Below are 13,606 nucleotides of genomic sequence, written 5' to 3' on the forward strand. Positions count from 1 at the left end.
ACACTTTATGTTATGCTATAATAATACTTCTTTTTATTGAGATTTTTAAAATCATTTTTGATATTTTTTTGCTGGTTTTTGTATCTTTATATCACACGTAACGTAAGTAATGTAGTAGATCTTTTAATGCTGTCTTAAGTCACTAACTCTAAGCTGATTGAAAAAATAGAAATTCATCTTTGTCTACATGCCGAAACGAGTTTTAACGATAGTAACAAAATAAATTTGGGATTTGTGTTTCAAAAGAATTTTTCACTTAAAATTAGAGAACTATTTGTTATTGCAGCATTGGTTTTGTTTGTTATCCCTTCCATTAACACTAGATATACATATTTTTGCATGCGTTTTTTGTATAAAGAGGCGTTAAACATTAGTATCTCGATTCGTTTAGTACACTAAATTACAATTGTAAATTACAAGTATTGCGAGAGTCAGAAGGGAAGTTAACAAGCGCTTCTCGTAACCTGGGCGTAGAACGTACAACGAGTTAACAATGGTGCAAAATTATGTTTAAAAAAACTAGTAAACACGTACATATATATATTCCACAAAATGGTCAACTTAAAACGAGTGTAGACGAGAGGGCGGGACGTTAAATTAAATACAGTTTAAACTACAATTAAAGTCTTTGAATAGAATTTCAATTTAACGACATGACAACTACAAATTCTGTTCGTTTCTTGGTTTGTTTCTAACACAATCGAGTCTTGTTTGTTGCTTACAGTTGCTTTAGCTGGAAATTGGCATAGTTTAGTTGTAGCTTTAGTTTAAGTTGCTTGTAAAAAGTCATTTGTTTTCGTTTTGTACGTTAATACCAAAGTTTTCACTAGCTTCAGCAAGCGCCTGCGTCTGCGTTTTTCGGTAACATTTTGGGTTCGGAATTTCTGGGGCTCCGGGAACCGAGTTCCTCGGCAAACAATTCGTGTTTAACTCTAATTACAATGTACTCTGATGTACGTGGCATAGTTGTTAATTGTTATTTGTCCGTGTTCTTACTCTTTAGTTTAGTTTTTTTCTTCTCTTAAACATTTTTTTATATTTCTGCAGTGATTTTGTGTTGTTTTTTGTTTGTTATAATGGTTTTTAAAAATATGATTCGTTTGCATTTCGGTCGCCAGCACTTTGGAGTTGGCTAGTATCTTTAGTTGTTTACTCCAGCGTTTTGGTATCTAGAAACTAGATAACTTTGAGCTACTTGCTCCGTATGCTCTAGCTGCTCAACTTGGTCAGGATATAAATCTCAATCTCATTGGCGGAATTTGTTGGTTGAGTCTTAGCAAAAGGATCTTCGGTTTATCTAAGGACTTGCGCGAATGAGGTCCACGTGTTATGGGTTCGGGGTGGTTTGTGATTCTGTGGCGGGCAGGGTGTGAGCTGGCTTTATGAGGCAGGGGAATCCAGGACATGACTAAGCGGAATAAACTCATCGGCCATGGGATTGAGAACAGACTTTTCCACATTACATTCGCTCTTTGGCAGCGCGGAAAGCGCCGTGTTCTGCTCGTCCGTTCTGTGAAGATCGATTTTTTGTTAGATTCCACTCAATATCATAGTATCACGGTGGTTACTACTCACTTGGCCTTCTCCCACTCGTTGATCTGCTCTTCCAGCTCGTCCTCGATCATGGCTTCGAAACACTCCTGCATGATCTCCTCCTCCTCCAGGCGTTGCAGTTCCTATAGCCAGACAACCAGATTGCTTTATCAGTTAACCTTTCGCACACTTGTAGCTTTTGTTAATCTTACGTTCTTGTCAAACTCCTCCTCGTTCTCCATCCACATGTATTCGGAGAAATCTGGCTCATCGTCGATGTCTGAGAGCGACTCCTCGTCGTCCACAACGTAAATTATTTGATCCGTCCAATCCACAGATGGCACTTTTAACAACATGATATTGGCTGCAAGGAGACATGAGTCGGATTTCATTAGTTAACTTGCGAGCAGTTGGTCTTATAAGTTACGATATATTTTTAATGCTTAAGTGTGTGTAACTTGGTTTTATAAGGAAAACATATGTGCAAAGTTGTTAATACCAGTTTATTCTTAAGTGCATTAAACTATTAAAAAATTGATGGACTATAAGTGGTTTGAAAAATCCTTCATTACCACATAATCTCAGCAGTTTTAGAGTTCTATGGGGTCTATGAGGTTTTTTTCAAAGCCTACCCCTCCTTTGTAATTAATGTTTTCCCCTTGTTTGGCAAATGGATAAGTCAGCTCTAGATAAACATAGGCTCTAGAACCTTATGAAGATGTTCTATCTGCCTACCTATTTTTTATAAACATAAGTTTCCCAGAACTAGGTAAACAAATAATTAGCATAATAATAAATCCAGATTAAATGTGGCTTAGACTGACTTAGCCAAGCTCATCTGTATTTGAATTTATAATAGTATTTCACCGGCAAAAAGCCGACCAGTTGTGTTTTTGTTCTGAGAAACCGGTTTTCCGTCAGTCTGACGAGATAAACAAAACAAAAATCGCACCTATACAGGTGAAGAGTGCTACACTAATACCTATTTGTTTAAATAAATAAGCGAGCATTTTCTCTTTTCTTTTTGCGCAACGTTTTTTTTTGTTTATGCCCGAGCGGTGTCTATTTTTTGCGTTGTGGCCGCGGCACACAAAAATTTGAAAACAAAATGACTCAGCTTTTGGTGCAAGAGCGAAAAGAGCCCCTTGTACATTATATACTGCATAATAACTACATATGAACATTTATTACGCCGATTTTATTGCTCGTATCACATCTAGCCAAGTTAAACATTTTATGGCGTATAGAAATGCCGTTATCAGTTAACAACAAAAGAAACAAACGGGCAAACGTGTGAAATAACAAATTCGAAATGTGGGAATTTATGCAAAAACGCAATAAGCCAAAGGCTGCGATCGCCATCGGTCAAAACTAGGGGTTCACGGTCGTAACTGTCCGTTAACTATCTTGTGGTTACACAATTGTTATAATAATTTCAAAATTGTATACCTTTTTAATAAAATTTCACAATAAAAAGGGAGAATAAAATAAGAAAACCGTTATTATTCTACAAATACTTTTTTTACATATGTATTATAATTAAAAAAAAGTATTTACTCCATAAATAAAAAAAAACTAAGTATATATTTTAGTACACATAGCAATGCAAGTCAAAATCGAACTAAAAATATGCTGTGTTATTGGACATTGATACCTCTTTGTTTTAAAGATTACATTTTCATATTTGTAAAATGATTAACCTATGTTAATCTATGTAGATAATTAATAGTATTAAAATTTGTACATCTCAATTGTACATATCTTTTTAAGTAGCATTATCGTCTATTAAAATTGATATTTTAAACAAAGTTAGGAATTTTTTATAATTTTCACAGTTTTTGAATAGTTACTATTAATTTTGCCTCTACTGTACCGCCGTTTGTTTACTGTTTTCTTCAAGTGTGTGTGTGGGTGTTTGTTGGCCCTGCGAGTTGATTACAGTCGATCGCACATACATAGCTCTTTATTGGCTCTGCCAAGACTTATCACACTATCAATAAGTGGAATTTTTTTGCTTCCTCATCTTGTTTACCTAATTATTTATAGAAATCAGCTGGTATTTGTATTTATCAGCAAAACAAAACACTTGCAAAGCGACACAAAACCGAGCTGGCAACTCTGGCCCCTTGTTGGTGTACGTGCCGCCACACACATACACAGGCACCGAAAAGCCCATCGAATTTCAAGTAGAAGTTAAGTTAAGCGGCCATATTTCGAATTGAATTGCGAAAATTAAAATGTATTTACACGGCGGACTCGACGAATTTCATGCATGCATTAAGCAAATCTGCATAAAACACAAAGGAGGTAAACAGTCCCACAAACGCACACAGCTGGCCCCCAAGTGCAGCGGTGTTGGTGTGCCCGATTGAATGAACCTCCCTCAACCCAAAAACAAGAAAGAAATAAACAAATACAGCAGCGGCAATGATAATACAACACCGCGCATTTCTCAAGGTAACAAGTGTTTAAAGTTTAAGCATTAATATTCTTGGGGTTCGTGTACTTGGAGTCGTCTACCCTACGCACACGTACACCGGAAAAAACCAGCCAAGGAGGCTTTGGTGAAACTTATCCACAATTTCGATTTGCATAATTCAAATTTTTTTAACTCGAACAGCCTTTTTGGTAATAATTATTTTATAAATTTACGATATTCATATAATATTACTTTTTGTAGAACAAGATAATAATCTGGTTGCCCACATAAAAGTCTTTTTCTATATCTTGGTTTCATTTCTTCATCGTTATGATTTCCATTTCCTCATCGTTTTGATAAACTACAATTGGGTTTTAGACCTACATCCGAATCTATTTCTAGGGACTGTATAATTTTATAAACCAGTTTAGAGAACGGTCCTTAAAGTAGTAAATAGTTAAAAAACTTCAATAACACCTAAAAGTTAAATATTCCCAAGATAAATTTAAAATCGTTATATAGATCATTTTCTCGAGTGTAAGTACGGGGACGACAAGTTAATGGCCGATCCGACAGTTGGCCTTTATTGATTTGTCAAGAAGCGGCTTTAAGTGAGCGTTTAAGTGTTTTGGCGGAAGCGCCAAAAGGCAAATGAAAAACCAGGAAGCCAAGTTCTCCGACTTCCGCCTTTCCCCGCGCGCTCGTGTGGGATTACTTAATTTGCAAGATCACTTCATGCCCAGGCGATCCTTTCGATCTCCTCATCTACTCACTTCCAATCCCGTCGAGAAGCCTGGGCGATTTCCACTTGGTGTTTTGGAGCCACTTCCTCCGGAGGACTTGTTGTTATTATCGTTGGTGGTCGATTTGTTGTTATGTTGCCGTTTTGGTCTTGCACTGAGAATTTTGTGTCGTTAGAAAAGCGGGAAAAACACTGGCAATTTAGTGTTGCATCCAGTCCACACGGAGAATTTTGATATATCTATTGCGAAACGTATTCGAGTATGTGCTGTGTGCGGATACACGTCCGTGAACGTCAAGCAAACGAATTGAAAAAATTGAAATGATTAATAAAGCAAGTGGGGTAGGGGTGGAGAAGCATCGATGGCACTATCGATGCATCGATTCTTGCCTATCGATGTTTCCCGTCCTCAAAGGAAGAGCTGCGCAAAAAGCACACTGGATCAGGATCCTAAAAATATCCTTGAATACGTGCATTATACAAAGTATTAAACCTTTAAGATTGGTCAAGTCACGGTTCCCGCCTGAGCTAAGATTTTAGCCGCGACTCGAACCCAGAACGAGGGCTGCCAAAATTATCCGAAAAAGCATACACCTATCGATAGACGCTCAAGTGAACACCATGCACCTTCGACCGCCAATAGGTGTTTGATTTAACGCATATTTTTGTTGCCCAATTTAATAACTTTGATTTTCGAACTACAAAACCAAGGGTGTCTGTTTAAGATATAAGTGTTGGCCTGCTCTGGGTGAACCAAAAACTATCGACAGACTATCAAAGCTTTTAAAATTTATAGAGCGCGGATTTTTTAAATATACGAGACTACGTCCTTTTAACTATATATTTATAATACAAGTTAACTATTGATTTCATTCGCTTGTGGAGATCTTGTTTTCTCTTTTTCGCTGCGAGGATCCCAGGGCTGCAGGTTGGTAGTACTGCAGAATCCAAATACCAACATGGCCATTGAGTTAAAGGCAATCAGCGTGATCAGCACCGTATTCCACTCCTCTTTGCTGCCCTATAAGATTGAATAAAATCATGAAATTACTAAGTTAATTATATAATTTCCCAATCTTACAGTGTGCACCAAGGCGGCGACCAGATGAGGGGCCAGGAACCCGGACAGATGGGCCATTCCATTGGCCAATCCTGAAAGTAAGCCCGCGAAGGAGGGCGCAAAGTAGAGCAGCGTGGGCCAGTAGCCACTGAAACCCATGTCCGACGAGGCCATCAAGAAAGCAAACATCACCAGGACCAGTATTTTGGCCTCACAATCAGCCAGGATGATGATCCAAATGAAACACGATGTCAGAATACTGCCTGTTATTAGGTAAGGATGTAAAATATTACCTTAATATGATAAAGAGATAATAATAATGTTAATCTTACAGATTCCGTACAGCATTTTTCGCACACAGTTCTGATCAGGACCCACTCTTCGTTCCACGTAGCTGCCACCCAGGATGCACACCGCTTTCGAACAGATCCCGCCCAGATATGGAGCAGCCGAGAGGAAGCCCACCTCCCGCAGGTCGAATTCCATGGCCTCGCGCATAAATCGCGGCATCAGAAGACTTAAAATCAGAAAGGTGTACGTGTGGAACATGTGGGTCAGGACGAAGGCATATGCGGGAGGAGCCATTAACAGCTTCTTCCAGGGAACCCTGAGAACCTTTAAAAAATGTTTATGAGCCGATCTTAAGGGGCTAAAATATGTACCACGTACCTTCTGTTCCTGCACTAAATGGCTCCTTCTTTGCATCAAGTAATCCACCTCTAAGTCCGAAATCCTTGGATGCTCCTCTATAGTGTCGTATATGAGAAAGCAACAGGCGATCCCAAAGGAGAGCGTAACCCCACCGACGACGTAGAAGGGTAGCTCCCAGCCAAAGTTGCTCAGGTAACTGGCCACCGGGTAAACCAACATGGATCCCATTAGAATACCACTATAGGCGAAGGACAGGAGCGCCGTTCGCTCTGTGGGATGAGCCCAGGTGACAAAGAGTTTGTACATCGCAGGGTTTCCACAGCCCTGTCAGGGATTTAAAGCAACTTGGGCTTACTTTTATTTCAAAATCTTTATTTAATCTCACCGATAGCAAGCCGGAAATGACCAGATCAACAACCGCCGTCTCGAAACTTAAGTGGGCCATCACTGGGAGCAGGATGTAGGCCACAGCCTCGAAGATCAGTGACACGATGAACAACACCTTGCTGCTACATCGATCTGCCAGATAGCCGGACAACGAGATGGAAACCACGTAGCCATAGTAGTATACGCCCGGAAAAGTCAGCTCCTGGTTGCGGGTCCATGGTAGGTCTCCTGACTGAAAGTATATATTAAAACTGATATAACACAAAGGTATTAACGAATTTAAAATGATAATCTTTTTCAAATTTAAAAATTGAAAACTGGAGCAAATTTCAGAGCTCATTGAATCAACCGTAAAGTCCATATATGGTTCCAAATTTTTTTAGACTATTAGTATACTACAGAATAAAAATAATAGAATATTTAGAAATTTTAGAAGTACCACCGGATAGTAATACATTATTTTAACAAATTAAATTTATTGCATATGGTTTAAGTCGCTCATTAATACACTAATTTATATCTTGCTTGATTTAAGCTTAAGTATGGCTATTATTCACTATCGTTATTATCAACACTTTGTAAAGATCTTTCTAAAACCACTTAAACCTGTCTTTCTGCTTTTTATTTGCAGATTGAGACTTTTAGAAGGTAAATCGACCTGCCTGAGTCACTTGGATCAATGGGTTTTGTACTGTCCGAGCAGATCCGCAACGCCCCGTAAAAGTGGCATTGACATCAGTCAGTTGGGCCACCTCTGGCGGAACATCCAGTTCATCCTCCGCCCGCGGCATGACCATTTTGAGGATGATCATGCCCAGCATGTTGCGCATGGCGGCATGGAGACAAGTGGACAGGAAGGCGCATATCGCATAGGTCAAGCGCACGGATCCCAGGAGGCCGTGGGTGGACACACTCGACTGCGAGAGGCGGGGCAGCGTCCACGACTGGCTGCTCATGGTGCCGAAAATTAAAACACTTAGTCAAACATATATACGAAACACTAATTGAGTATTTGGAACAGAACTTAAACCAAGCGTAGCCCGAGTTATGGAGCGACTGATTGGCATTTCGTCGGCGGTGCAACTGCGAGTGCCTGGCGATCGGTCGGAGATGTTACAACGCGAAATTATTTGCCATTTGTCACGATTTGGCGGCTAGTTTATCGTCGCCCCCTCGCCGAAACATGGAGAGTTTATCTGGCAACTGTAAACCAGAAAGTGTGGCGATAAGAATTCGCCCCCAAAGCCAAGCTCAGAAAGCTTTGCCGTGCTCGTACCCATCTTATTTGATCTTCTTACAGCCTAAAAGCTCTGAACTGCAGTGTTCTAACATAAGATTTATGTGTGTAATAATGTAAAACAGTTTAGGAAGTCAGTATATCATGTTAAAAATGTGAAAGTAACAATAGATATGTGTAAACTCTTTAAATTTATTTGTAAAATACTTTTCTGGGTGCCTAAGATTAGGAGATATTAGAGACAGGACATAATAATTTCTATTAATATTCCATTGTCCCTTACTTATCCGCTCCATTCTGTTCCCATTTAATTTTGGGCCGTCTCAAGGATTCAACTTGGTCAATGCATATTAACTGAGGAAAGAAAACTGCACAGAAAGGTAAACAAAAAATGTGAGAGTGAAAGCAATCCCAGGAAAAATTGTAAACAATACTGTGTGGGTGTATTGTGGAAGGCACGTCGGAAAACGTTTTCCACTTTCCGATTTGTGCAATCAACTGGGCTGCACTTTGTGGGCAAGAAGGAGCGACGGGCTGTGCAGTCGGGTCAAAGTGCACGCTTTGACCAGTCCAGTCCTGACAGCCAATTGGCTTTCACATGGCCCGTGTCAGCCATGTCTTGCCCCATAAACTGGGATTCACACTCGTGGGTGCTACACCAGTAAACTGGAAATAAGGGGTAAGGACCTAATTTATTGCTATAAGTACTTTTTGATTATTTCTTAAATAAATTAAAAATTAAAGCTAAGGTGTTATAAATACAATTTATTATATAAAATATAGAATAGTTATATGATATATATGTTAATACCAAGTAGGGGGTTTTATGAAGAGACCCCACTCTTTTTATTTCCCAATAGTTTATGGTGCCTTAAGTACTCAACCCACTTAATAATTCACATATTTCAGCAGTAAATTCATGCATCGCATTTGCAATTATTAAGCAAAATTCTCTGCTGCAAAATGCATTTTGCTAGTTGGCGGCATTTTTGAAATAGCTGCTTAGCTAATCCGCAAAACCCCACGAGTAAGTGAATTCAGTTCCCAGCAAAGTTCTTAATTACTTTCCATTTCAGCATTGCTTGTGTAGAACGAGCTGATGTATTAATTTACTAATAGGTATTAAAGCGAAATTATTGCCCTTCCGGGCTGTCGAATAAGTTCCCCGATTAGTGATGTATGGGCCACTATTTGTTTCCCCTATCCCCAAGTCCATAAATGCATTTGCAGACAACGGCGTGCACTTTGCTTATCTATTCGGACGCATCGCCTAGTAGTGCCGTGTTCTATTTTCCGCTTCGCCTGCACTATGTTTCGATTAAAATTTTGAATTTTTTATGAGCCGCCCATGGTAGTTGTCGTTATTTCCGTTTCAGTTTCTGTTTCTGGTTCCGTTTCTGTTTTTGTTTTTGTGATGTTCCGCTGTTAGCTCATTTGGCATGCATATGGGAATGGCGGGGGGAGTGGATGGGACATTTTGGAGGCACTGGGTCCTGGGTCCTGGGCCCTAGCTCCTACTACATTTTATATATTTACAGACTTTTTGATTGATTTTTTATTTATACGCCGCATATGTCGCCCCAGGCGGGGCGATCTCCAATTTCCCATTTTCCGCTTTCGGGGAAATACCCTACTCCGGTATTCCTATTTGCTGTGAGCGCATATGTCGACATCAGATCTCGAGGGCAATGCATTGTTTGCATTTGCATAGCCACCAACATGCTACCACACTCGCCTGTGACTCCGCCGTTAGCGTTGCCCTGTCCTGGTCGCGTGTCCTGGCCAGCAAAACACTTTGTTTTCGGTCCAAAAATAGCCACTTTGGCCGCCAGGGAGTCCGGTTTTTTGCCGGGCCAAGCCAGCGAGCGGGAAAATCCAAACTATTTCCACACTCACTTTCGCCCGCTTTCTCTTCTGGTCGTAAAAACAAATGTTGTGTACCCGGGACATGCATTTGCTTTGCATAAAACTGAAAATGACAAAAATTAACGCCATTCAAGGAGGTAGGACTGCGCATTTATAAATAATACCATTTACAAAATGTTTTGTACTACTTTGGAATACAAAAATATTTAAAATTAAAATATCTTGTATATTCTTCATATGGCATGGCTCATTAAATATAGGTGTTTGATAGCCAGCCACTTTAAAGGTTAATATTTATTATCCCCATAATGTTTACCTTAAACAACAATCAATTTACAGAAACTTTGACAATTGCACTGCTGGTAACCAAAGGGTTTTAAGTTTAAGTGCTTACGTTGGTGGTCAATCAGTGGCCAAAAGTGCGGCAGATGGCTAAATGGGGCTATTAAAGGAATTGTAATGACCCAAACAATGTACCCAAAGGAACTTGAACAGAGTCCTTACTGCAGAACAGCATATGGGACCTCTTTTTGTTTCTATTTTTAGAATAATTATGAATTATTTGGATTTACTAGCTAAAAGAATTTACTTCTTACTTATTTTAGGTAATATCCTAGAGATTTTTTAGTAGAATTAAAATGGTATTTTGATCCTATCATAGGAATATTCCCACATATATTTCCAATAGGTTGAAAGAAACGCCATTTTTTTGAGAATTCCCCAATTAATAAATCCAGATAGTAATGAAACCCTAACTAATCTCGGATAAGCTCCTCATTGTTGGTCTGTATGTCCTGCAGGAAGTCACACTATTACACCCACCTGACCTTTGCTGACCAACAACATTATCCTGTCGAGCGGATTCCGCCCAGTGGTATTGGCCTATCCCCAGCCCCCATTTTTCATACACTCTCGCGCTCTTTTTTCTCTGTAGTTTTTTAGTTTGTGTTTTTTTTGTGGTTAAACCTTTCCGACGAATCCTTTGTATTCCCACCTGGCCTGGCCAAAGAGAGCAAACAAGTGTTGTCCGAATTTCGTAGAGGGCTCAATTCCAATGCGGCCACTTGACCCAAATTTGTTCCCTTCTATGCTTTCTGGCAGGGATTTGTGGCGGCTCAGGTAAAGTTCGAGTGGCTGCCTGTTTTAAAAGGAATTCATTTTGTAATAAAAACCCGGCTAAGTGCTCAAGCGTAATTTTCTATAATTTATTTTTGCCGTTCCATTTCGCTATCTTCGGCGGGGTGGGTGGGTTGCCTTTTTAGCCGCGAGAACTTTATGAGCCCCCCAATAGTGCATAGTTTTCATGACACTACCACGGCACTTGAAGGGCGGAAAATTGTTGCTCTGCCAGCGGGTCAAAATACAGTTGCCGTTACCTTTACAATTAGGACCCGAAGACGTGACCGAGCCACGAACCGAATTTTAAGTCTCTCTCTCGACACTGGAAAAAAATGTGGTAAAAAACAGTAATTGATGATCTGTTGAACGCTTTTATTATATTTTGGCTTTTACATCAAACTAAGATTTGTTTATAGCTTGAAGTGGTATATTTTTATATCATACTAAAACAGCACATATGTAAAACTACCTAAACATGGTTGTCAAAATATGATAAATATTATACAGTATCGCAGTTCTTAAACAAATATGAAAATTCCTCAAGCTTTGTAAAATATGAACTGATATTTGAGTTTTCTTAGAAAATATATGAAAAAATTTTGAGGTTATCATTTTTAGAAGGTCTAAAATTTCGAAAGAAAGTAATTATACTTAAAAGAACTTAGCTACATATATGAATATAACTCTAGAAACCTTTTTCCAAACATTTGTACATTGTTGTGCGAGTTTAGCAACCTAAAATTCATATGAAAACCGGATTTAAAAATATACTTTCTAAATAAATGGACCAATAATTCATAAAAAATATGTGTTACTATATAAAGTAAAGGTACTCATAAGTTCTAATTGGTTCCAGCAATTTAAACTAATTTTTCTGAGTGTATTACCCTCCTTCGTCCTGCTTTGACTTTCCCACTGGCTCTCCTGGTCTCACTCTCACTTTCGCGGCGCTCTCACTTTACTAAGGACTTCGCTGAGAGTCGTAAACATACGAAGCCAAAGGTGAAGCCATTAGTAGCGGCTTGAAGCTCGCTACGAAAGGATCACGTTGCGTTCGTCCTTGGATAACGTCGCACCAGGAGAGAGTCCTGTGCCAGCGGAGTGCGCGTAAAAGCATGCAGTGATATTTGAACGAGTGCCTAATGAACTAACCAATCGCCAACGAAAACAACCACATTTTTTAATAAGTAACATCAACCAAACTAATAAAAACCTCACTAACCGAATCAAAAGGTGATTAACAGCGTGTCACTCCGAATAAAAAGAACTTCATTACATAATTACACACATTCCGGGGTAATTTATTTTGAAAACTTTAATGAGTATCGATTCGGCGCTAAGAGTAAAAACATGTTTTCCCCGGACGGGTCATGGAGGTCATCACATTCGGCGCGCCAACGCATTTCTTCTTAACGTATTTCCATCCATTATATGCATAACCACACCAAAATCACCAACACACTAACCAGCCCACGACTACCACAGTCATTAATAGGGCGTCATTTATTACATATCGAATGTGGAACTCATTCCCATTTCCCATTTCGATTCCCATAACCATCCCCATATCCTGTCCCAGTCCCATTGCCATCGCCATTCCCAGCTAACTAACGAGCCCAGTAGCATGTGTTCTTGAAATCCACTAATTTAGTTTATTATTAGTATTATTTGTTGACTTCATTGTTGCATGCATTAGGTTGATTAAAGATGGACTCAAGATCCCAACCGAAACTGGCAAGATTTTTAATCAATGAGATAATTAAAATTATTCTGTGATCCAGCAGAGAATATGTATTAAAAAGTGATGTCTGACAGTGAATAGTGTTTGTGCTGTATAACAAAAAGGAAAACTAACTAAATTTCTGGATTTTAACCACCTCTTCGACAGCAAAAGGAGACTCGCTTTAAGCCCAATGTGAGTAGACCACAAAAATCCCAGTCTGGGCTTAAATGGGACAATAATAGTCGATAATTCAGGAGTGCGTCCTTGCACTTGTACCGAATAACTTTGGGGCATATACAAATCCATAGCCAAGGGTATATAAAAAGTTGTATATAATATGAGTAGTAGTATAGTTTGGGGTGGTTGGGTGGATATAATTTCTCTTGCACCTGTCGCTGCTCTTTTCACTTCATCGCGTGCGTGGCAAAGCATTTTTATAGCCACAAAATGTCCTTTTACGTTATGTCTCTGAAAAAAAGCGAAGGGAAAACCACAAACAATAACAATGCCAGCTAGCGGGAAAATTCAAACGCGGTCAGGAGAAAGCAACAAACAAATAGAGAGAGTTTTACGCATTATCACAGTCCATGAAGACCCCATTCATTGGGCTCTGAATCACACCAAAATTTGAAGGAGTTTGTATGTTTTGGTATTACTATATTGCAGTTTGCAGAGATTGTTTGGACAACTGTCACATACTTGGCCCCTAATTTAACCCCTTTTACATCGATTGCTCCTTACCTATGGACAATCCGATAAACACTTTCAAGGTCGCCTATTGCGACACTCGTGGCCGCTATTTTTAACACATAATTCATATTGAATTATAAATACACTACAATTAGTCATTTACAAAGCCGTCATCCTCA

General features: G+C 39.3%; 2 protein-coding genes across 2 annotated transcripts; both read right to left on the reverse strand.

Annotated features, from left to right (window-relative positions):
• Window positions 1–20: 20 nt before the first annotated feature.
• Window positions 21–5,010, reverse strand: LOC108025261 (polyadenylate-binding protein-interacting protein 2). The gene is made up of 4 exons (XM_017095625.3): window positions 4,726–5,010; window positions 1,746–1,897; window positions 1,576–1,676; window positions 21–1,510 (listed from the first exon to the last, which is right to left on the reverse strand). The coding sequence occupies exons 2-4, from the start codon at window positions 1,887–1,889 to the stop codon at window positions 1,381–1,383; spliced, it is 375 nt and encodes a 124-aa protein (XP_016951114.1). The 5' UTR covers window positions 1,890–1,897; window positions 4,726–5,010; the 3' UTR covers window positions 21–1,380.
• Window positions 5,011–5,521: 511 nt separating this feature from the next.
• On the reverse strand, window positions 5,522–8,068 carry LOC108023388 (sialin). The gene is made up of 6 exons (XM_050888673.1): window positions 7,451–8,068; window positions 6,791–7,020; window positions 6,424–6,729; window positions 6,087–6,369; window positions 5,776–6,017; window positions 5,522–5,715 (listed from the first exon to the last, which is right to left on the reverse strand). The coding sequence occupies exons 1-6, from the start codon at window positions 7,746–7,748 to the stop codon at window positions 5,551–5,553; spliced, it is 1,524 nt and encodes a 507-aa protein (XP_050744630.1). The 5' UTR covers window positions 7,749–8,068; the 3' UTR covers window positions 5,522–5,550.
• Between the last annotated feature and the right edge of the window lie 5,538 nt (window positions 8,069–13,606).

This window comes from Drosophila biarmipes, chromosome 3R (assembly GCF_025231255.1).
Source record: "Drosophila biarmipes strain raj3 chromosome 3R, RU_DBia_V1.1, whole genome shotgun sequence".
In the NCBI taxonomy this organism is placed as follows: Eukaryota; Metazoa; Arthropoda; class Insecta; order Diptera; family Drosophilidae; genus Drosophila; species Drosophila biarmipes.